This window comes from Esox lucius, chromosome 4 (genome assembly GCF_011004845.1).
Source record: "Esox lucius isolate fEsoLuc1 chromosome 4, fEsoLuc1.pri, whole genome shotgun sequence".
Classification (NCBI taxonomy): domain Eukaryota; kingdom Metazoa; phylum Chordata; class Actinopteri; order Esociformes; family Esocidae; genus Esox; species Esox lucius.
Window position 1 is genome coordinate 16,306,131 of NC_047572.1, and position 21,162 is coordinate 16,327,292.

Sequence of the window (21,162 nt, forward strand, 5' to 3'; positions counted from 1 at the left end):
GAAACCCAGCCTCTAAACAAAATACTAAGATCGCCATTGGCTGAGCTCTAAAAATAGATGTTAATGATTGGTTTACGTTGGTGCTTTTTTAACAGAAGCTCGCAGCGTCAAGTTAGGTTTACCGATATCACGAGACTCTCAGAACTAACGTCAATACGTGCAGTGCCCTGACTGGCACTGGCATCACTGGTATTCCAAGAAAATTGGTATGGAATTCATGCGATCATACAATCATGTCCCCATGATATTTGGAAGGGTCATGTGTGGATAACACCAAAAGAAAAACAGAATGATTTGCCCTCAATAAAGAGTATACAGTAGACTAACGTAATTAGCATAGCCCCATTCTGCAATAATAAGGTTACTTGTTAGGCTGCTGTAATGACTGTAATCCCATCTGACTATAATGAGAGGTGATGGATGCAGTACTTCAAAGTAAATGTCTTCGATGGTCCACCCAAAACCTCTCTAGTCCTGGTCCATAATTGTAACTTGTACAGATCGGTTCAGGTTGGGTCCTAACCAATTTTATTGTAAAAGGTCTCCAAGTGTATGTCCCTAATATTTTCTAAAGATGCTGGTCAGATTCCAATATCAATCAATGTGATCGCTTTCCCAAACCATCCAGTCTATCATAACATTAATAAATGAAAACTGCTGTCAAAATATATGTGACACTTCTTATGGTATTGCAGTGAAAGAATAGTTCACATATTCAGGCTTTTAGAAGTAATTGATTGTAAAATGTTAATTCTAAAAAATAACACAAATTAAGCTAAATAAATGTCTTCAGCGGGACATATCTAAAATGAAGATTCCTAGTAACTAAGATTGAGGATGTCTAGACTGATACACAATGTGTTATCTACATATCTAGACAGTAAAATAAACACAGAGATAGACCAGGTGCATTATAAATTTGTGAAAACATTCCCACAATATTACATAAACTGTTTTAATATATACTTGAGTGTTGTGGGCTTAATATTCTGAAGTTCACTAACTTAAATGAGCCTTTAAAGACAGATTTTTCTGTATAGAATATTATTTATTGATCACACAGACAGACACACACACAGTACAGAGAATTTAACTAAAAATTCACTGGAGGTGTTCATTATAATATGTTAAGAAATTGATATGTGCTGAGCGGTGTAATCTGTGTCAAATCTTCAAATGTATAAGAACATGTCTGAGGTTTATTGAACTGGTATAAATGTATTCCCAACTATAAATCCCTAACAGTATGAATCCCCAGGTTTGTCAGTTGTTTAAAGGTTTTAATGTTTGGAAGGGGCATAGGTTGGTTTCCTCAATACCAGGTGCATGATTTTCATTGTTCTAAGATTGCAATCACATATAATTTCCTTCCAGATATGGAGTGTGCTATGTTTAATAGGATTATGATTATAAAGAGATTTCTTTGGACTGACGAGGCATGCAGGGCCAACAGAAAAGGGTGTAGAATACTACTGCTCTAGCTGGACAAAGCAGGAGTGCCACAAAGGCAAAATGGGACAGCGCAGATGTTAGTGGCCTAAAAGTAAGAAATACAATTTGGGAGAGCCAGTCCTCCCTACACCGTGGATTTATAGGGGTGTCTTTTACTTACCTTTTGTTTTTATAATCCCAGATGAATGGGTTGATGATTCCTTGTACAACCCTGTAGCATCCCAACTTCCAAAAAAGTTGGGATGCTAAGTAAAATGTAAAGAAAACCAAAATGCAATAGAAAATAGTACAAAGACAACATATCAAATCTTGAAACTAAGAAATGCTATTGTCTCTTGAAAATTATTTGCCCACTTTGAATTTGGTGCCAGCAACACATTTAAAAAAGCTGGGGTAGGGGCAACAAAAGACTGGAAAAGTTGGGTAATGCTAAAAAAAAACTGGTGTGACATCTCACAACTAATTAGTTTAATTGGTAACAGGTCAGTAACATGATTGGGTACAAAAAGAACATTCCAGAGAGGATAAGTCTGAGGATGGGAAGGGGTTCACCACTCTGTGAAAGACTGTGCAGGCAAATAGTGCAACAACTTAAGAATAAAGTTTCTCAATGTAAAATTGCAAAGAGTCTGGGGATCTCATCATCTATGGTACATAATATCATTAAAAGATTCAGAGAATCTGTGTACCCAAGGGACAAGGTTGAAAACCAATATTGGATGGTTGTGATATTCGGGCCATCAGACAGCACTGCATTAAAAACAGACACAATTCTGTAGTGGACCTCACTGGATGGTTTTAGGAACACTTCCAAAAAAACATTGTCTGTGAACACAGTACGTCGCTGTATCCACAATTGTATGTTTGCATGTTCGCTTTGAGCTATTTCTTGAGCTAATCTTCTAGTAATTAAATTTGTTTCAAGAGTAGTTTTGCATCCATATATGCATCTGTTCACTGTTATTCCTGCTGATTATAAATCCTGAGAAAGTACCAAATAATTAACCATGTCAAGTGTGACTGTAATACTTGATTGGAATTCAGTTACACAGAAGAAAATTCCATTTAATAACCTTGTACTGCTACATAAGACCTGATTTGATAGCTAAAGTAGAGCAAAAAAAAAGCACTGGCAAAAGTGCAACATTCCTGTCTTCTCCCTTTGTGGAGATTAAATTGGAGTGACATTGACTGATTGGTATTCTAGTGCAGGGGCTCCTGTACAGAAGTTTAATTGATAATTATTTAAAAACATTTTTGTATTATTTTCTTACCTACAGATTCATCTAAATGATCTCCCTTCCAGTGATTGTTGCCTTGATTCATTACAGCAAGACCATTGCAGGTGTGGAAACATTGAACATTAAGACTTTTTTTCTCAAACCAAGTCATGCCAAGCTATTGGAGCATTTTTGGTATGCCGCAACCAGGATTCAAACACCTGGCTGCCCTAATGCAGTTGTACTGTGAGACAATCACTTAGACCACAACGCCACTCATGAGTTTGCTCTATTTTATGAACCCTGCCTAACCCTTGGGTATTAATAAAGTGTCATTCTATTCTATTCTAAACAGAATTGCAAACCAGTAAGGCCATTGTACTTGATCAAAAATGTTTTTTCTTTTGCGTCAAAATATATAACAGCATGGTTCACATCAGCTAAAGTTGAGGAGTACATTATAATAAAGAGACATTTAATGAAAAAAACTGGATAAAAAAAGTTACAGTTGGGTATAAGGCCAATCTGGTCTGTGTTGACTAGTTTGCCCATTAAGGTTCTTAATATTTGTTAATATCTTTTGGTCTGTGTTGAGGATAGAAATCAACCTATAAACCTACCTCTTTTGTTTTATTACCGTTATTTTACAAAGTAAGTATGCAAAGAACACATTCTTATTACCTGTATTTTTCATGTTGTCGTCTTTGTTCACTGCGACCTTTCGATTACTGACCCAAAAGCTCTTGACAAATAGGCTACTCTGCTGCCCCATCTCTTCCTTTAGTTTGAATATCAGGAATAATCACCTCATCTCGAGTTGGTGGGAGTTACCCCTTGTCCTTAGAGTCCCCAAACATTCTGTATTAGAGCAAAGGTCACAGAATTTCTTAACCAGAAAATGTTCTCAGTTAGAAAAGTATAAACCACTACTAAGACAATGTTGGCACAGGCATCTGCAAAATTAACATACATTTTAAATGTATAATATTATTATAAATAAATATATTTTTAATTGAATAGAAAGCTTCTGTTTCTCTCATATACACAAAACTCGATTAACCACCACCACCATCTTTGGGGAGTGGAGTACAGTGTCTAATACAGAGTAGTGCCCCTGGTTTAGGGATCAAATGTCTTGATCAATTGTAAAACGGCAGGAGATGGTACGAGGCTCCAATGAATGTTTACGTTGTTTCTACATAATTACATTTTATATTTTAGTGATTTAGCCGACGCTTTTATCCAGAACGACTTATAGTTTATGCTACAGCAAGCAGTTATTGCCTGTTATTGCTATGCCACTGAGTAATGTGGGTGATTTTGTTTCTGAAAAAACAATTGAAATGCAAAGAACATGAAAATCCCGCATTCAAGTTTCACACGGAACTACCAATGTCCCTGTGGCGGTACAGCTTATTTTAGTTTCCATAGTAAAATGGAGCCAAAGGCCACAGGCAGTGCCAGGAGAGGCTACGTCACTTTTTGGGCGTGGAACTTGTTAGCAAACTAGCGCCGCTATCTAGCAGAATAAGACGTACCCGACGACGAAGCTCAGCTAGCCTAGCTGTAATATTATTGTCATTGGATTCAAATTAACAGGTAGCTAGCTACGTCGGTTTCTTCAACACGTTTTATTTTTGGACATTAGATTTAAAGTCCTTGTTTTTGTTTCGGTTTAGCTCATGTACTGTTACTTTTATCAATTGAAGCAGCCATGTTGCTAATAATGGGGCGCGTGCTAATGTTCGAGGCCTGCCTTTCTGACGAATGAAATCGTAATGTTGTTTTTGTGCTAACTGTAACGATATTAACGTTCACCAAATTCTAATTAGTTACTAATGTAACACTAAATACAAATATGACATATATAAATGTTATCAATGGGTACAAATGACACTGGGGAAGTAGATTAGGCCGGGCCTCGCATCGTTAACAACGCGAACGAAGCATTTCGAACCCTTCTGTGTTATCCCTTGGGTCACTTTTAGCCTAATCTAACATAGCTAACGCGGTTAGCTTACATCTCAGGGTTTGCTAGGTAGCTAGCTACAACAATAGTACATCGTTTCTAGATAACTAAGCCAGACTAATAGACTAAGGTTAAGTAGCTGGCTAGTATACAGTAAACCTGATCAGAGAGGAACAATAACAGAATCGTTTCCAAATTGGACCTGTCTGATGTGACTAACCATTGCATGTAAACTGTGAGAACCTAACTGTACAGTATTGCACTGTATAGTAGACCGTTTATAGTCTGATCTTCTACTGTCAGCATATATTTCCAAGCTATGTACCTTACTAATTAGTAAGTAAAACTAGCTACAGGATCTAAGCATAACATACCCCGATGCGTCTTTACTTTCTTCAGGTTTAAAAGAATACCAAACATGTCTGATGGAGAGGGTTTTGTTGTGCGTGTGAGAGGACTACCATGGTCCTGCTCTGTGGATGAAGTACAGAGGTTCTTCTCTGGTAATAACACATTTACAATAATTCTGGTGGTGTGACGTGGTACACCGCCTTTATGCCCTGTGTCTCTCACCACAGTCACTGGGAAGGATGTCTCTCAACCCTCTCCTCTGCATATAGATTGTAAAATCGCCAACAATGGCACCAGCATCCATTTTACCTACACACGTGAGGGTCGACCGAGTGGAGAGGCATTCGTGGAGTTGGAGAGCGAGGACGACCTGAAGATAGCTGTCAAGAAGGACAGGGAAACCATGGGACACCGATATGTAGAAGGTGTGTGTGTGCGTGCGTGCGCATATGCATTTGTCACTGTCTATGGTCTTACTGAAGTTTCAGTGTTGGTCACTGGGCATTACCTGGCGCTGCATTCTTCATGTTAACAATTCTGCACTGACTTTAGGGATGTTGACTTGACTTATTCCTTCTCAGTGTTTAAATCCAACAATGTGGAGATGGATTGGGTGATGAAACACACCGGTCCAAACTGCCCAGAGACTGCTGGAGACGGCCTTGTCAGGCTCAGAGGCCTTCCCTTTGGCTGCAGCAAGGAGGAGATTGTCCAGTTCCTCTCAGGTACGAGTAGGCAGCTCCTGCTGGTTCACATGAAATAACCCCCTTATAACACCCAGTTGGAGTAGCTAGACCTTAGCCCTCATCAATGATTCAGGGTCATTGAAATTGTTTTAGTCATTTAGCTGATGATTTTACACCAAGTCACATACTTGGCATGGGTATATAGTTTTGTCCAGGATTTCTTCCCCATCGCCTAAGTTTTCCTATCACTTCTTTGGGCCCCCCTGCAAAAAGATTTCTATGAAAATGAAGGCCTCAGTCCTTTCTTAAAACAAAGACTTGACCATTGGCAGTTACTTTAATGTTTTCCACAAACCCACTAAATAATAAAAGGATATTTTTCATTAATCCCCACATTCATTGTCCACTCTTCATATCGTCCCCTCTCCCTCCATCTATTCCATACCCCCCCCGTCTCCTCCCGTCCTACTTTATTTCCCCCAAATGCAGTAAAAGTAAGTAGCCTTAATGGTCCCTGACCCTCATTGGTTAATAAGTGTCACCTGGTATGTACAGTACATGTCAATGTATAGTTTTCTTTACATCTCTGTAATCAGACAAAAAAAAATGAAGAAACAGTAGAGAAAGCTATCTTTCTGTAACTGGGCATGTGATTTACTGTGTCCCCCACTGGGGTTATCTGTCCTTGGGTTGAAGGGTTGGAAATCGTGCCAAATGGGATAACATTGCCGGTGGACTTCCAGGGGAGGAGTACGGGGGAGGCCTTCGTGCAGTTTGCTTCACAGGATATAGCTGAAAAGGCTCTAAAGAAACACAAGGAAAGAATAGGGCACAGGTGGGGATGGTTGGTTGGTTGGCTGGATAAAGTTGCTTTTCTTATGGTGCACACCTTACATACATGAACCATACATAGAACTGACTGGCACCTTGCACAGCACTAGGAAGTGGCATCGCTTCATTCAAGATGACAACACACTCTGATATTATCTGTAAAGTCACATACTTGCAATACTGGATCTATAGACGCACACTCACAGCAGTCTTTGGGAAATGAAGCACATTCTTTTGTTGTGAAATTATTGGGAGATATGATACTCTGAGTTTAGTGCTGAGGTGTCATGGAGGCTCTAAGGTTCATCAGCCAAGTTTGGTTGACAGTGCAGAGGAGAAGAAACGCAGTTGAATTTGGGCATATCCATTTCACGCTGATTTATAAGAGAGGCCATTGGTTCCTGGGCACTAAATCTCAGCACAGATAACCAGCAGACCTACTGGTACGATTCTCCCTGGTGTGAGGGCCAATCAATATGAGGACACGGACCACTGCCTACTGTCTATCAAAGGTAACGCTCAGAGAGTGGGTTTCCATGGACAACATCAGGACAGTGACCACGACAGGGATTGTACTGTAACATCACTGTCAACCGTAGTAGCGTCCTACAGGTGACCATAAGAGTATTGTCTGTGGTACCCTCCAGTACTACACAGTCTGTTACCCACTACACCAAGGCTCACAGACCCTAGTTCCACGACTCACCTATGAACCACAAGGGCCAGCGGCGCCGGGCAGTCACCTGTCCCGAGTAGCCCGACTTTTATCAGCACCCTCATCGACACGCTAAGATACAATAAAGTCAGCACCTGAATTCTGATGGCCCAGCTGTATTGGCGCGCTGCACACACTCAGCCTTTTTGAGCTCTACAGTAGGTAGCTGTGGTGTACACCTCTGCCCGTGTGTTGCCCCATCGTCCCGTGTCTATGTATCTCAGGTACATTGAGATCTTCAAGAGCAGCCGCGCCGAGGTGAGGACCCACTACGAGCCCCAGAGGAAACCAATGGGGATGCAGAGGCCGGGCCCTTATGACAGACCGTCCGGGGGGCGAGGGTACAACATGATGGGCGGTCGAGGAGGGGGGTCCTACGACAGGATGAGACGCGGAGGATATGGTGGAGGTGTGTGTGACCTCTACTGTGTGTTGTTTTGATCCATCCTAAGTTAATAACACTGTCCACAGTCCCCTAATCATACCCCTCTTATTTCTGTGTACATTAAGGCCCGGATTATATCCGGTCAGCGGAAGATCAGCATAACAAGCGTGACACTTGAAGGTCCTTTCCGTTTGAGGGTCTGGGGTGTTTACCTGTCTCTGGTCTAACCAGGCTGTCTCTACCTGCAGGTGTGTCTGAGGGGAGGTACGGTGATAGTAGTTCGTCCTTCCAGAGTACCACGGGTCATTGTGTCCACATGAGGGGTCTGCCCTACAGAGCCACTGAGACGGACATCTACAATGTGAGTCACTGTGGTCTGGTGCCAAAATACACCTGAGGTCCTGTGTATCCAATAGCGATTTTTGCTAATTATGTTTTGTAAAATATAAGAAACAGCAACAAACAATTATATTTGCAAGTTTCTTTCCAAACAGCGACAACATTGTTAGTAATGGTTTCAGGAAAGGATAGTAACTACACTGCCTTCTGAATGTATTTAGACCCTCAACTTGCTCAATATGTTCTTTTTATTAATTGCCATTGACATACACACTGTACCCCAAAATGACATAAAACACAATGGAGGAATGAAATGTCTCTGTTTGTCTTCCTCTCTTTCTCCCGGTTTCTCTCCATCTCCCCAGTTTTTCTCCCCTCTGAACCCAGTACGGGTACATGTAGAGATCGGTCCTGACGGCAGAGTGACTGGAGAGGCTGACGTGGAGTTTGCCACCCACGAGGACGCTGTGGCAGCCATGTCAAAAGACAAGGCTAACATGCGTGAGTCAGTGCTCCCTTGTTTTAGTTACCCTTTTCTAATTTCTGCAAAACAAATACTTTAGGGCTGACCAATGTCCAAACCAACACACATTCCTACTGCCTACAGAAAAATGATTACTAACCTGCTGTCCGTTCTCCAGAACACCGCTACGTTGAGCTGTTCCTCAACTCAACAGCAGGGGGCAGTAACGGCTCCTATGGCAGCCCGATGCAGGGCGGTATGGGGAACCAGTCGTCTTACAGCAGTGGGGGGCTGAGCTCTGGGTACTCTGGAGGCTACAACAGTCAGAGCAGTATGGGAGGATACAGTGATTATAGTGAGTACCAGCTCTGACTACTCATGAGTGTGTTCATAAATACCAGTGTGCTGCTTATTGGTCGGTGCCAAGTGAACTATTCGGTCCTATAGTGTGTATTCTCTCTCCTGTCAGGTAACCAGGGCGGAATGAGCAGCAGTTACTATGGTGGAGGCGGGAGGAGTTCCACTGGATTGGGGGCGGGGTGGGGGATGTAGTTCTTTAACCCAGTAGTGTTTTGGGTAAAAAGACTGGAGTTGTGGTTCTTACGTGGGGTTTTGGGATGGGTATTGTTGACATGAGCCAGTTATTTTGGGAAATGTTCTGTTATTTTTAGACTGAAAAAATTCACGATTGAGGCTCCTTTTGAAGTAAAGTTGGTAGAGAAGTATTGTTTCACACTCCTGCCCTACTGTTTTTCATTATATGACTGTGGCGACAGAGGCTGTGTTGTGCTGTTGGAACACAGCCTATGATTGTGGGCGGAATGGTTGTTGAAAGTGTGTTGATTTAAAACAACCAACATTGACTGGAGCTTGTTTGATTGATCATGGAGTGACTGGTTGAATCTTAATAGCATTTTTCTGCCTTCTCATCTTCACCTTTCAAAACCCATTAGATTAGAAGGTCAATAGTCTATCCCTTCTTATTTGGTCTTGTAACAGGTTGAGGGATGAGAGGTTGAGAAATGAATGGAGATTCTTATTGTTGTAAAAGTGTAAAAACAAATACACTTGGAAAGTGTTGTAGATGTTCATTCTTTTGTGTAGCTGAGGTCTGAAGCTAGGGTGTGAATTGACATTTTACATGGTTAAAAAAGAGCATTTGAGTTTGTTTTGTAATGGTGAGTGATTATGGGGGGGGGGGGGTTGGGTGAATTCTTAACAAGTCCTTACTCAGCTGGCAAACATTTGTTTCTGTTATAAAAGATTTCTTTCTACAGCTTGTGGCATTTGTTTTTGTATTTGAGGTGCAGAAGTGAATACAGTTGTAAATGTCGGTCTCTGAGGTGAGTGGCTTCCCAGGCAGACACCAAGCAACGCATTCAGATACATTTTTATTAAATATCTCTTTATCAAATATCTAGATAAAAAACATGTTGGTCAAAACATGCCGAAATGACTCAAGAAAATGGCTGCTTAATATCACTAGTCACAATCGACTGACAAATGATTTATATACATTCTAAAATAGACACATTAGTAAATTATGAACATTCTGTCGTCATTTACAATTAAAAACATTTGCGGTCAATGACAATTTTTAAGATGGGCAGATTAAGTGGAGATGAATGCAAAAAGCTCAGTTTCACATGATCTTTAACATCCAAAACATCACTTTTTTAAGTCACTTTAGATCTGCTGTGAAATGTTGAATGTAAAAACATCTACCTAAATGTTCACTGATGATGGGCACTTTTGCATATTGGTTCCATCAAAATACAGTTTAAAATTGATGTTTCAACACCATGCATCTCCCAAGTTCAATTGACTATCATTAAGTTCAGCACCTTACAGGCTATTTGGAGTATAAGGAGTTATTTCATTACGAGATGAGTTTGGGAGATAAGAGTTCAGTCTGACAGATGACAGAAGTATTAGTTTAAATGATGGGAGGGCCTGTTAACTGTTCAACCCAAAAAGCTATGAATTTCAAGCAAGAGGAAACACTGAAGCGTATATAGAAATCCCTATTTCCTGCTCAGATTTGATGAAAACTGGTTCAACGATCAAGAATACTGTAAGGCTTCCCGCTGAGTAATCAAAACCACTAAAATGACTGAAGTGAAGCTTATGAGTATGAGTGCTTGTATGGGTTTGTTCATGACAGAATGCATTTGTGTTCTGTCAAGAGGTGACCGAAGAGACACTTCTCTGCAGCAGGAGAGAGTGGCAGGTGTCACAGACCCGAACGGGTCGAGGGTAAGAGGGCAAGGCCAACTCGTTGCTGGAACAGTTGTTGCAGTAGATATCCCCACAGTTCCTACAGTGATGCTACAGGGAGGCAGAAGGACGAGAAGGGGAGAATAAGTGAATGTTTTATACTTTGTTTCTCTAAACCTGTCCACAGCAGTGGTACGGACAGAAGAGATGGCGAGTGCAGCTTTACCTTCCTGCGAGCAATGGAGAACTCCTTCATACACTGCTTACACTGTGTGGCCTCGTCGTCTTTCAACCAGGCCTGGCCCTGATAGACACAAACACGCAACGGTCAACCACTAATTTGTCTGTGGGTTTGGGGTCTTCTCCTCGTGTCTGAAGGAGTCCATGATGAGCCGCACCCTAAAGATGTTGCTAGATACGTATGGCTTATGTTCCTCACTAGTGTACTCCGAAGAGAACTGGCGTGACAGGCTCCAACATGTTACCTTCAGTGCTTTATTGACTTCCTTGAAGTCCTCCATCTTTAGTTTAGACCTATGAGAGAGAGGACAGAGGGAAAATTTTTACCTGAGCCATTTAGCTGATGCTTTCATCCAGAGCAGCTCCGGGATTTAAACAAGCAACCTGTTACTTGCCCAAGGGTCTAACCACTACCTGCCTAGAGGAGTAGGTCCGTCTCCTGTAAGGCTGTCCTAGTACAGTACTCACTGGCTGAGGTGTAGGCCCATCTCCTGTAAGGCTGTCTCTTGTTCCTGACAAGTCTGCAGTAGTTGCTGCTTCTCCTGGCGAACATCCTGGAGCTCCTGTGTGTACAGAAACATATTCAGAACAATAAACAGTGATCTGAATTGTATTAATGGGTGTGTCTGTGTGTGTGTTACTGACTGTCCTGAGGCCCTGTAGCTGTTGTAGTTGGGTGCGTAGCTCGTTGCTGTTGTCCTGTTCTCTCTGTAGAGCTCTCTGGAGGCCCTGTCTCTGCTCCTTCTCACTGAGCAGGTCACTCTCCAGACCAAGCCTAGCGGGCAGACAGGATAGCATTACAATGTGCCTTTCTTCACACGTCTCTGCATTGGTCTGTGTGGTTGACTCGTGCCTCATTGTGTCCAGGTCTGACAGCTGTTTGCGTAGAGCTTCTACCCTCTCCTCCAGTTGGGATCTCATGTCTCTGTCCGCCTGGTCAACCTGTCTGCGATCACTCTCAGAGTCCTGCAGTCTGAGGAAACATGGGTTGGTTTAGTTCAGTCATGTTGTTATGAAACTCACCCCACGCAACATGACACCCACCTCTGCTCCATCTCCTTCATGGTGCTCTCCATCTGGCTCATCTTCTCTTCCAGCTGTCTGGCCTCCTCGTGCTTCCTCTGGGCCTCACGCTCACAGTCCTGAACACAGACCCACACACAGTCAGGAAGTGGAGGCACTCACAACGGGGTGTGAATGCGTAACTGTGGAGCCTGGAGGTGCAACTTTTTACTGTGTCATAAATCCTTCCACTGTTCATTACTCACCTAGGCTGTATATGAATAGAGAGGGAAAGTAAAAATCGAGATTGTCCTTACCACAGCCTCACATCAACAACAAAGCAATGGGGAATTGTTAGGAATGTTAAGAAATATCTTCCAATAACAGGCGACTGTCCTGTCAAATCAAGGCACTGTCTGATACATCCATCATTACTCTTTTGTTGCTCTTATAATATTTCAGGAAATCTCATTCAATAACTACCCATACACTGCCTGCTCTTTGATACCTTAAACTCCAGTTTGTAGGTGTAATGCCTTCCAAATGTGTCTTCCAAGTAGTTATCACTTCAGGTTTTCTTGGTATGTTGCAACATACAGTTTCCCCTCTGGTTGTGGCCCTGGCTTTAGCTATTCAAATTCAGCACTGTAGACCATACAGCTCGCACCTCAAAACGTGGACTCAACACTGCACTTACACAACATATCATACATTATGAAATTCCCAGATAAAACACAGTAAACAGGGGTTACAGTTTTCAGCTAGTTCAGTGTTTGCTTGAACACGTGTGTGTGTGTCTGGGTGTTTACCTGTGACTTGTTGAACATCTGTAGGTTGAGGGTTTTCACTTGGTCTAGCTGGAGCCTGAGGGCTTGCAACGTGTCCTGTTTCTCGTGCGTGTCTTTCTCCAGCAGCCTCATAGCCATCTCCATCTCCTGCTTGAGCCCCACCTGCAGTTCCAGCTCACGCTCCAACTCCTGCACAAAGGAAGGAGTAACGTTAATTACTGGAACTCAGGTGTCAGTTAGCCATGTCCTGAGATGTAGAGCTGGTCATTCACCTATATGTCTCTCTCACACACACCTGTCTGATGCGTTTCTCCTCCTGGTACTGTTTCCAGACAATGCTGTACATTTCGTCCAGGCCCTGTCTTGTCTGTCTGTAGGTCTCCAACTCCACTGCGCTGTCCTCCAGGGTCGCCTAAAAAAACCAAAAAACATTTGAGTAAAAAGTGCCAGTTTGTCTAACATTTAGAGTTGAACAGACAAAACGGTTGCAGGTGCATTAACTTGGGAGTGTGAGTGTGTCCCGACCTCCTCTTTCTTCTGGCTGCTCTGGAGGATCATCTCATTCTCCTGTCTCAGTGTTTCTTGTTCCTCTCGTAAAGCGTTAATCCTGTCTGTTGCTGCTGTGAGCTGTAGGGTTAACACACCAGTCAGAAATACAGGGTTCCTAATACATCCATTAGAGACTACACAGGGTTCTAACATCCATTAGCGACTACACAGGGTTCTAACATCCATTAGCGACTACGCAGGGTTCTAACATCCATTAGGACTACGCAGGGTTCTAACATCCATTAGCGACTACGCAGGGTTCTAACATCCATTAGCGACTACGCAGGGTTCTAACATCCATTAGCGACTACGCAGGTTTCTAACATCCATTAGCGACTACGCAGGGTTCTAACATCCATTAGCGACTACGCAGGGTTCTAACATCCATTAGCGACTACGCAGGGTTCTAACATCCATTCGGACTACACAGGGTTCTAACATCCATTAGGACTACACAGGGTTCTAACATCCATTAGGACTACACAGGGTTCTAACATCCATTAGAGACTACGCAGGGTTCTAACATCCATTAGAGACTACGCAGGGTTCTAACATCCATTAGAGACTACACAGGGTTCTAACATCCATTAGAGACTACACAGGGTTCTAACATCCATTAGAGACCACACAGGGTTCTAACATCCATTAGAGACCATAAGAAATAGTGTGTGAAATTCAATGTATTCATTAGATTATTGATATTATGTAGAATGCACTAATTTTTTGTATGCTCTGGAGTGGGAACTGTATTATGGTTTATGGAAATCCATTATGGTGGTTGTGATACCTGTGATACCCAGTCATTAAGTGCTTGAAAATGCCCAAAACATGTAATATAAAATGTAAAACCATAAAACAATTTTTTTTTACTGACCTCTACAGTTTACTGAAAAAAAAATCTGAAGAAATTAGGTCAGATGGACCATTTGGGTTGACCAGTTTTAGAAAGAGTAGCAGTTGCTTAAGAACCAGAGTCGGGAGACAGTGCAGAGGCTAACAGCCATCTACAAGAGAAAACCTCTGTTGTCAACTACCTACTGTAGGACAATTAACTTTCACGACAAGTCTGAGTAACTTACCAGTTGAGAAGCACTTAGCTACCTTTGGTATGAAAAGTTGGAAACTGGATGAGCGGAACGTTTTGGGTGACATTAGTCAGCCTTTAAAGTAAAGATTGCTCCTGTATCATTTGGATTTGCAGTTGTTCAGTCGCAGTGATGAGTGGCTTTGTTAATGTTCAATGTAATTCTAAGAAACAGTGGAATGTTGTGTTTGGATCACTGTGGGGAGGGGCTTTGTGACAAGTACCAAAATGAATTGCCACTGTGGAATTACTATGAGCTTTCTGTTGATTGGCCTGGATTAGGCCTATTGCACAGGCTGCTTTCTATGGATTAACCTTAACTGTCTAAACTGCATTTTGCATTTGCTGTTGAACTATAATCTGTGCTAATCACACAGAAATTAAAGTGGACATTTGAAAAATGGAGCGAAGAGCTTTTGCTGAATAATGTGTCTGCAACATGTAAAAGAAAAGACAGACAAAACTCAGCATTTTAAATGGAACCAGTGACCGCATGAGAACTAAACGGGTCAATGTCTAATGTTGAAACAAACTGAATTAAATTAATACATCTCAAAATAAATTTGTTTTAAGAGAGATTAAAAAGTACAGAAATTCACAGGAAAAAGTAATATTGCTCTGGACCTGCATGAAGTTGAGCCCCAACCCAAATCTTCGGCAAAATAGTGCTTTGTGCTGGCTTAGGTTGCTCAGCCCCCCAACATGCTCCAAATTCAACCAAAATAGTTGTTTATGCTTTGTTTTGTGCCGTTAATGTTTTTTTGTTTGTGCTGCTTCTGTGTTTAATATATATATTAGACATTTAGTTATAGGTGATTATAGGTGAACGGCACAAACCAACACAAACGGAACTTGGTTGAATTTGGAGCATGGCGGGGGGCTGAGTGACCTTAGAATGACCTATAAAATATATTATTTATTATCTATTAAATGATAGCAGCACAAACAAAAATTGTAACGGCACAAACCAGCACAAACCAGCACAAACGATTGAGCCTATTTTGCCGAAGTTTTGCATTGGGTGGGGGGCCAACGTCACGCAGGTTTGCTCTGGTATTGGATTCAGGTAATATTCACCAGTCCTTTAACTGCTTTCTACGATGAATGCTGAATTGTGTAGATCAAAGACACATGACACACAGAAATACAGAAAAGATCTTAGGAATATATTGAATGTGCAGGCCACGTAGTTATGTATTATATTTACCACACTGTCTTCAGTTCTTAGCATGGCCCGAAGTAACATCACACCCACACAGGAATATACAGACAAGCTCCACATTTGAACTGAAATTGTGTTATCATGGTATTAGTGCAAACAGGATGTGTTCAAATGTCTGATTTTTAAAAGGTTTTTTATGAAACATTGTGGTATGCAAAAGTATGAAAGAGAGACCGAAAATAACTTCCATTACTGGTGAAGGACACCAACATTGTTTCTATGGAAACATGAACTGATGCTGAACATGTAGCTCATCTTAAACACTTTGTTGCTCTGAAACAAACATGCATTGGAAAAGCAAGCATAACGAAGGAGAATCTGAAGAAAAGCAAAGCTGTCAATGGAAAAAGAATGCAGCCATAGAAGGGAAGTGACACAAGGACAAAATAGATTCAGTATACTACTCTCAATCCAACCATCTACTCACTCTCCACGCCACATCCCCTGTTTTTTTTCCTGACCATGGAAAAAACTGCCCAGAGATGTACTGAGACTTTCCTGATGAAGACAACCAAGTTGCACAAAAAAACAACAAGAAACAGAAGAGACAAAGAGGGACGAAAGAAACTGTGAGTAGCACTCTAGTCTCACTAAAGACACCACCTGGTCTTACTAGAGCAAGTGACAATCACAGAATCTCTTTGTCACAGGGGTTCAAACCTCAAACATGAAATCCATTACATGCTTTTCTTCCTGCTGAAAACTCTGCAATATTAGCCACTGAAGCTTTCAAGAAACAATGTGTTTAGAAAATACTAGGGCTGCAACAACTAATTGACAAAGTTACCCATTAGTTTGTGACAAAAACAGTAGATTTTTTTTCCCAGATGGCTAGATCTGTAGGATCTGGGTCGGTTAAAAAAATGCTGGACACATTGCCTACACCAGTGGGAAGACATATACACAATTATTTTGCACTTTACACTAGACACTTGAAAAAGACGGTGTGCGGAACAATGTGCCAGCCTGATAGTGATGAAAGCAAACTGAAGACAACACATTGGCGCCATGACAACAGAGGGTCGAAGGGGGCTCAGAGCGAGACGTCATCTAAAACAAGCCAGTTCATTTTAGTTTGGCTTCATGGCACAAGTTGTGTTTTAAAGGGAGACATTGTTCGTCTTGAATTCACGGTCGAGCCGACCATATCGTTAGCAACACCTAACCAGTGGCCTAGTTGTGCACATGCAACTGGTTTATAGTCAAGCCCGCCAGATTGCATAGTCATTATAACATCAACACGCCAAAGGATTAAACCATTCTTAAACTCTGACCTCCTCAATGAGCTTGCTGTTGGTCTTCTCTATAGAATCCATCTTGGCCTGTAGGTCCGAGACAGTGCAGCTTAGGTGTCTGTTCAGCTCCTCTGTGTAATGCTTCTGGTCCAATATGGCTGTTATCTTAGCATCGCTGAAAGAGCAGACACAAAAAGGGGTTACAGGATACTAGATAAAATAATGGAGACAAAAAAAAAAGTGGTTTACACTGATAGTTCATCTTTATATCACTAAGAAACAAAGAGTGTGTTTGTGGAGAGAACCGACAAATGATGTGCTTACTCCTTGGTGGTCTCAGTGGTCACAGGGTCCTTTAGGTACAAGGAGAAGTCAATAACTCCCACCTGAGAGTCAAGGTCCTCTCCTTTAATACAAAGGTTGGCATCGATGACATTTAGTCCAACCAGCAACCCCCCCATCACTACTCCCTCCTCCTCCAACACCAACGCTCCTGGGTCATAGAACTCACTGAGGACAAAGGGAGAGGGGGGTTCATTAAGGCTGACACATTATTGCTGAACTAATATGAGTTAGATCGGACACGCTTAGTAGTCATGTGTTGGGACACTACATTCGCAAACCAGGGCCGTGCGGGTCAACTCACCCCAGGAGGTCCTTACGGTCCAGTAGGGCTTTTAGGTAGTCAGCCATTTTCTTCTGCATTAGAGCCAGGTGAAGCCAGGCCCGAGCCCGACCTAACCCAGTCTTAAGCCCTGGCAAGTCTCTGGCACTGGTGGCCATGTCAGCAGACTCTGGACACAGCTTCTCTACCAGTTCTAGAGGACCCCAGATAGATTTATTCTGAGTGATGAAAGACTTCCTCACTGGAGAGAAGAAAAGGAGAGAAGGTATATTATTTATTATAATAAAATGCAAAAACTCATTGGTGCCACAGAAGTCTCAGGCTAGGCAGTCTCACAGGTCCTGTTGAGCAACTGGTTGTGCAGGCTTTTGCTCCAGCCCTGCAGTAACACAATTCAGCTGATCACAACCCCAACTAAACCCTAATCTCAAGGGCATCGATCTGCCACCCTGTCAGAGTTAGTCTCACCTTTCAGTCCATGTTTGAGGCAGTGTTCTAGAACCACAAAGAACTGTTGAAGAGGAGGATAGTCTGAGTCCAGGGTTCTGCCCAGACTCAGAGAGGACTGAATCAGGACCTTAATACTCAGCTTCATCATACTGAGTAGGTTGGAACGCTCTACCGCCATAGGGTCTTTTCCTGCTACAACTATGGGACAGAGAGAAAAGGGAAAGGGTGAGATGTAGAAAGGGTAGTTTCTGCTCAAAACAATAAAGAGACTATTGCACGACCCCAGACATACTGGCACGAGACAGATCAAGACGCTCATTTATGGTGTCATTCTGATTTCCCCGCCATGAGTCAGATGTGTCGGGCTGACTGTGGATACCAGCAGCAAATTAGCAGAAGAAGGAAGTCGCTGGTCCAGTACTTTAAAGAACTCTAAGGAAATATTATTCAGTTGTCGGCTTGGCTACGTACCTGGTGGATATTGGTTAGTGTTGCTGTCTTTCTCGGTAGAATTGTGTGTTGTTGTTGGACTTGTCGAAGAGCCCGCCGCCGAGCCCAACGATGTTGCGTTTCTAAAAGTTGCACCGTAGATGACACCACTGCTGATTGTCTCGGTTGCCTTACGCGCCAGAGACAGGATCGGGGTTGACCAGATACTCTCTGTCGCAGATTTGTCTTTCTGAGTCTCTTCATTGCTACTAATGACTACTGGGTGGCTATCTGGAAGAGCTTCTAAAAGTTCGGGTTCCTCTTCTTTGGCCTCGCTTTCCTTACCAGCTGTGTTTGTTTCCCCAACTCCGTCGGCCATTTTTTTTTTCTTGAAGAACACGTGACTTTACTCAAGACCAGAGCAATCGCTTTTTATGTCTGCCAGCAGTCCAAATCAATCGACGCGATTACGGTCTTTGAGGCTTGAAAATTATATTATATACCTCGTTGCAACGTATGTTTTGACATATGAGTCCTTTAATATGTTGAGTGAAACTATGTGATGAAAAAACACCAGTTCATCGGCTCATGGATAACAGGCTTCTGGAGCTGTTAACAAACAGAAATCGGTACGAGTCAAATCCTCAGACAAGGATCTACACCATCCAGTTTTCGCCGCTAGATATCGCTATGCTCACTGATATGTATCTTTATTGACATGGAAAACGTTGGATTACATTGTCAAACCACGTGGAAAGTAAGATGGAATAAGTAAGAATAGGCTATAGATTTAAAATGGAATAAAATATAAAATATACGTTACACAAAAACACGTTTCATAAAGACATTTCAAATGTTATATTATTAGCTAAATGTATTTTGTTGGAATGTATGCATGACAGGCGAAAATAAATGAAGGCTGGGCCTAATAAATATGGACGTTTATCAATGTTTGATTTGTTTTCAAATTCTTTGCCTTCTATGGAAACATTTTCCTAATTTTGTCATCAATTGGCAGGGGATTAGGAATTTCCACACATAGCATGCTTTATCTCGATAGCCAGGAGGTCCTGCTGTGCTCTCTCTCGATAGCATTAGGCTCACTAAATCTCTAGTCGAGATGTATCTAAATCTTGCCGGAGTCACAGTTGTCAGGTATTTTGCCACTTATGTTCTCTCGATTTAGGAAGGTAACAATACATTTTTCTATGTTTTTTGCTTATACTTTCCAGTATGTATTTTTGTTTTTCAGTGATTTCCATTGGACGGTCCAACTGCGTTGCTGTCATATGAACGCACATTTTTAAATCTGCCTGCTTACAATATAGCCTAAACCATGTGTGCGCCACTATTTCCCGCAAGGATTGGTATTTATAAATGTGGTCATTGACAGGAATGTTTGTGTATCTCCACACAAACCTCAGACCGTGGGTGTACAGCAAACTCTACTTGTTGAGGAATTGTATTGCAACCAAACATTCCTTTTGTGGAAAAGTAGCCTCCTATTTTTTATGAAGGTAATTTATCAGACAAGGTTAGTGATCAAACCTGCACAGCTTGTTCTGAGTGGCCATAAAGCTGTTACTGCACACGCATTCACAAACACCCACCAATGCACGCACTTATGGACATGCACATGCGCGCCCACACACGCGCATGATGGGTATTCAAGTTGTTGAGTTATTAGTGGTTGAGCTGGCATCAGATAGAGAGAGTTACCTTTTACTTAATCGCACAGTTTGCCACTTTATGGAGGACCTGCCTTCCTGTGGCAACTAACTGGATAAAAACTAAAATGATGCCTTTTAATCACTCAATTTCTAAAGTGATTTGCATTCTTGGTGAGCACTTTTCCCTCAATAAGACCCTTGTCGACCAAGAAAGATGAATATTATAAAGAAATTGAGAACGAGTTTCCCCTTTGTACAGAGCTGGCTGCCTGTGGTGACCAGAGGCATTTGTGAACTGCAGTGGTGCAGGGTTACAACCTCCAGTTTGCTGAAGCGACAGCATTGTCCATCTGAAGGATAGCAGCACAGGTCCTGACGTTAGAGATTGCCTCTATGCCAGAAACAGGCAGGGGAAGATCAAGAAGGTTCATAAGGTCTGGTTTCATAAAGGTAAAACGCAGTGCATCTCATTTCAGACTTTCTGGGTTACTCCGGGGCTTTCGCCTACAAATTCCTAGTCATTCTGTTAAAGAAAGGCAGATATCCTTGCACCTTTACCAATGTGGTCAGTGGATCTCTTTCTCCAATTACATGCTGTAAGCTCAGGATACTTGCTTACCTAGACAATTAGCCGTTAGTAGCAGAGTCACACCAGCAGGTGGTAGCACACACTCTTTCCCTTCTCCTGCCTCTGCTTTCTAAGAACGATACTGTAGAGCAGTGTTTCCCAGTCCTGGTCCTGGGGACCCAAAAGTGTGCATTTGTTTGGTTTTGGCCCTAGCACTCACACACCTGATTCAAATGAAAGACTTGATGATAGTTTGATTACGTCAATCAGGTATGTAGGTGGTAGGGCAACATTTGAAACAGGTGTGTGAGTGCCAGGGCCAAAACTAAAACCTGCACCCCTCTGGGTCCCCAGGACCAGGATTGGGGAAAACGCTGTTGCGGAGGACAGCAGTAATTCCCCTCTGGCTACTGTAAATGCAACCAGTTCAGGAACTAGATGTTGGCCACGGGTCTGAACTTAACTCACCACCTTCACTGGAACCTCTTCATTGACTTACATCAACAGGACAGGTGGACGCATTCCCTCTCTGTTTACAGTGGCTTGCTCCCTGTCGCACAGGTCAAGTGCGGAACTCTTGTCTAGGAGGAATAGCTTCTATGAAAGCTATCACAGATTTATATATGTGAGAAGAAGTGCATTGTCCGCTGTTCCTCTTCATGAGAAACCCGA

The 21,162-nt window shown here is 42.3% G+C and overlaps 2 protein-coding genes across 3 annotated transcripts; one reads left to right on the forward strand and one right to left on the reverse strand.

The window, feature by feature from the left end:
• The first annotated feature begins 4,143 nt into the window (after positions 1–4,143).
• On the forward strand, positions 4,144–9,687 carry hnrnph1 (heterogeneous nuclear ribonucleoprotein H1). Of its 2 annotated transcripts, none has more exons than XM_010897624.4 (10): positions 4,144–4,271; positions 5,041–5,144; positions 5,262–5,417; positions 5,574–5,717; positions 6,375–6,513; positions 7,449–7,633; positions 7,858–7,970; positions 8,314–8,449; positions 8,590–8,766; positions 8,881–9,687. In XM_010897624.4, the coding sequence occupies exons 2-10, from the start codon at positions 5,060–5,062 to the stop codon at positions 8,961–8,963; spliced, it is 1,218 nt and encodes a 405-aa protein (XP_010895926.1). In that variant the 5' UTR covers positions 4,144–4,271; positions 5,041–5,059; the 3' UTR covers positions 8,964–9,687. The 2 variants fall into 2 exon arrangements, with proteins under 2 accessions (XP_010895926.1, XP_010895927.1); XM_010897625.3 differs by having other exon boundaries at positions 8,877–8,957.
• Positions 9,688–9,784: 97 nt separating this feature from the next.
• Positions 9,785–18,623, reverse strand: rufy1 (RUN and FYVE domain containing 1). The gene is made up of 15 exons (XM_010897626.4): positions 18,295–18,623; positions 17,842–18,021; positions 17,395–17,614; positions 17,073–17,258; positions 16,788–16,923; positions 13,184–13,285; positions 12,954–13,070; positions 12,680–12,847; positions 11,913–12,010; positions 11,722–11,841; positions 11,514–11,643; positions 11,337–11,431; positions 11,114–11,162; positions 10,855–10,932; positions 9,785–10,739 (listed from the first exon to the last, which is right to left on the reverse strand). Exons 2-15 carry the CDS (start codon positions 17,999–18,001, stop codon positions 10,593–10,595), a joined length of 1,806 nt encoding a protein of 601 aa, XP_010895928.2. The 5' UTR covers positions 18,002–18,021; positions 18,295–18,623; the 3' UTR covers positions 9,785–10,592.
• Positions 18,624–21,162: the final 2,539 nt, after the last annotated feature.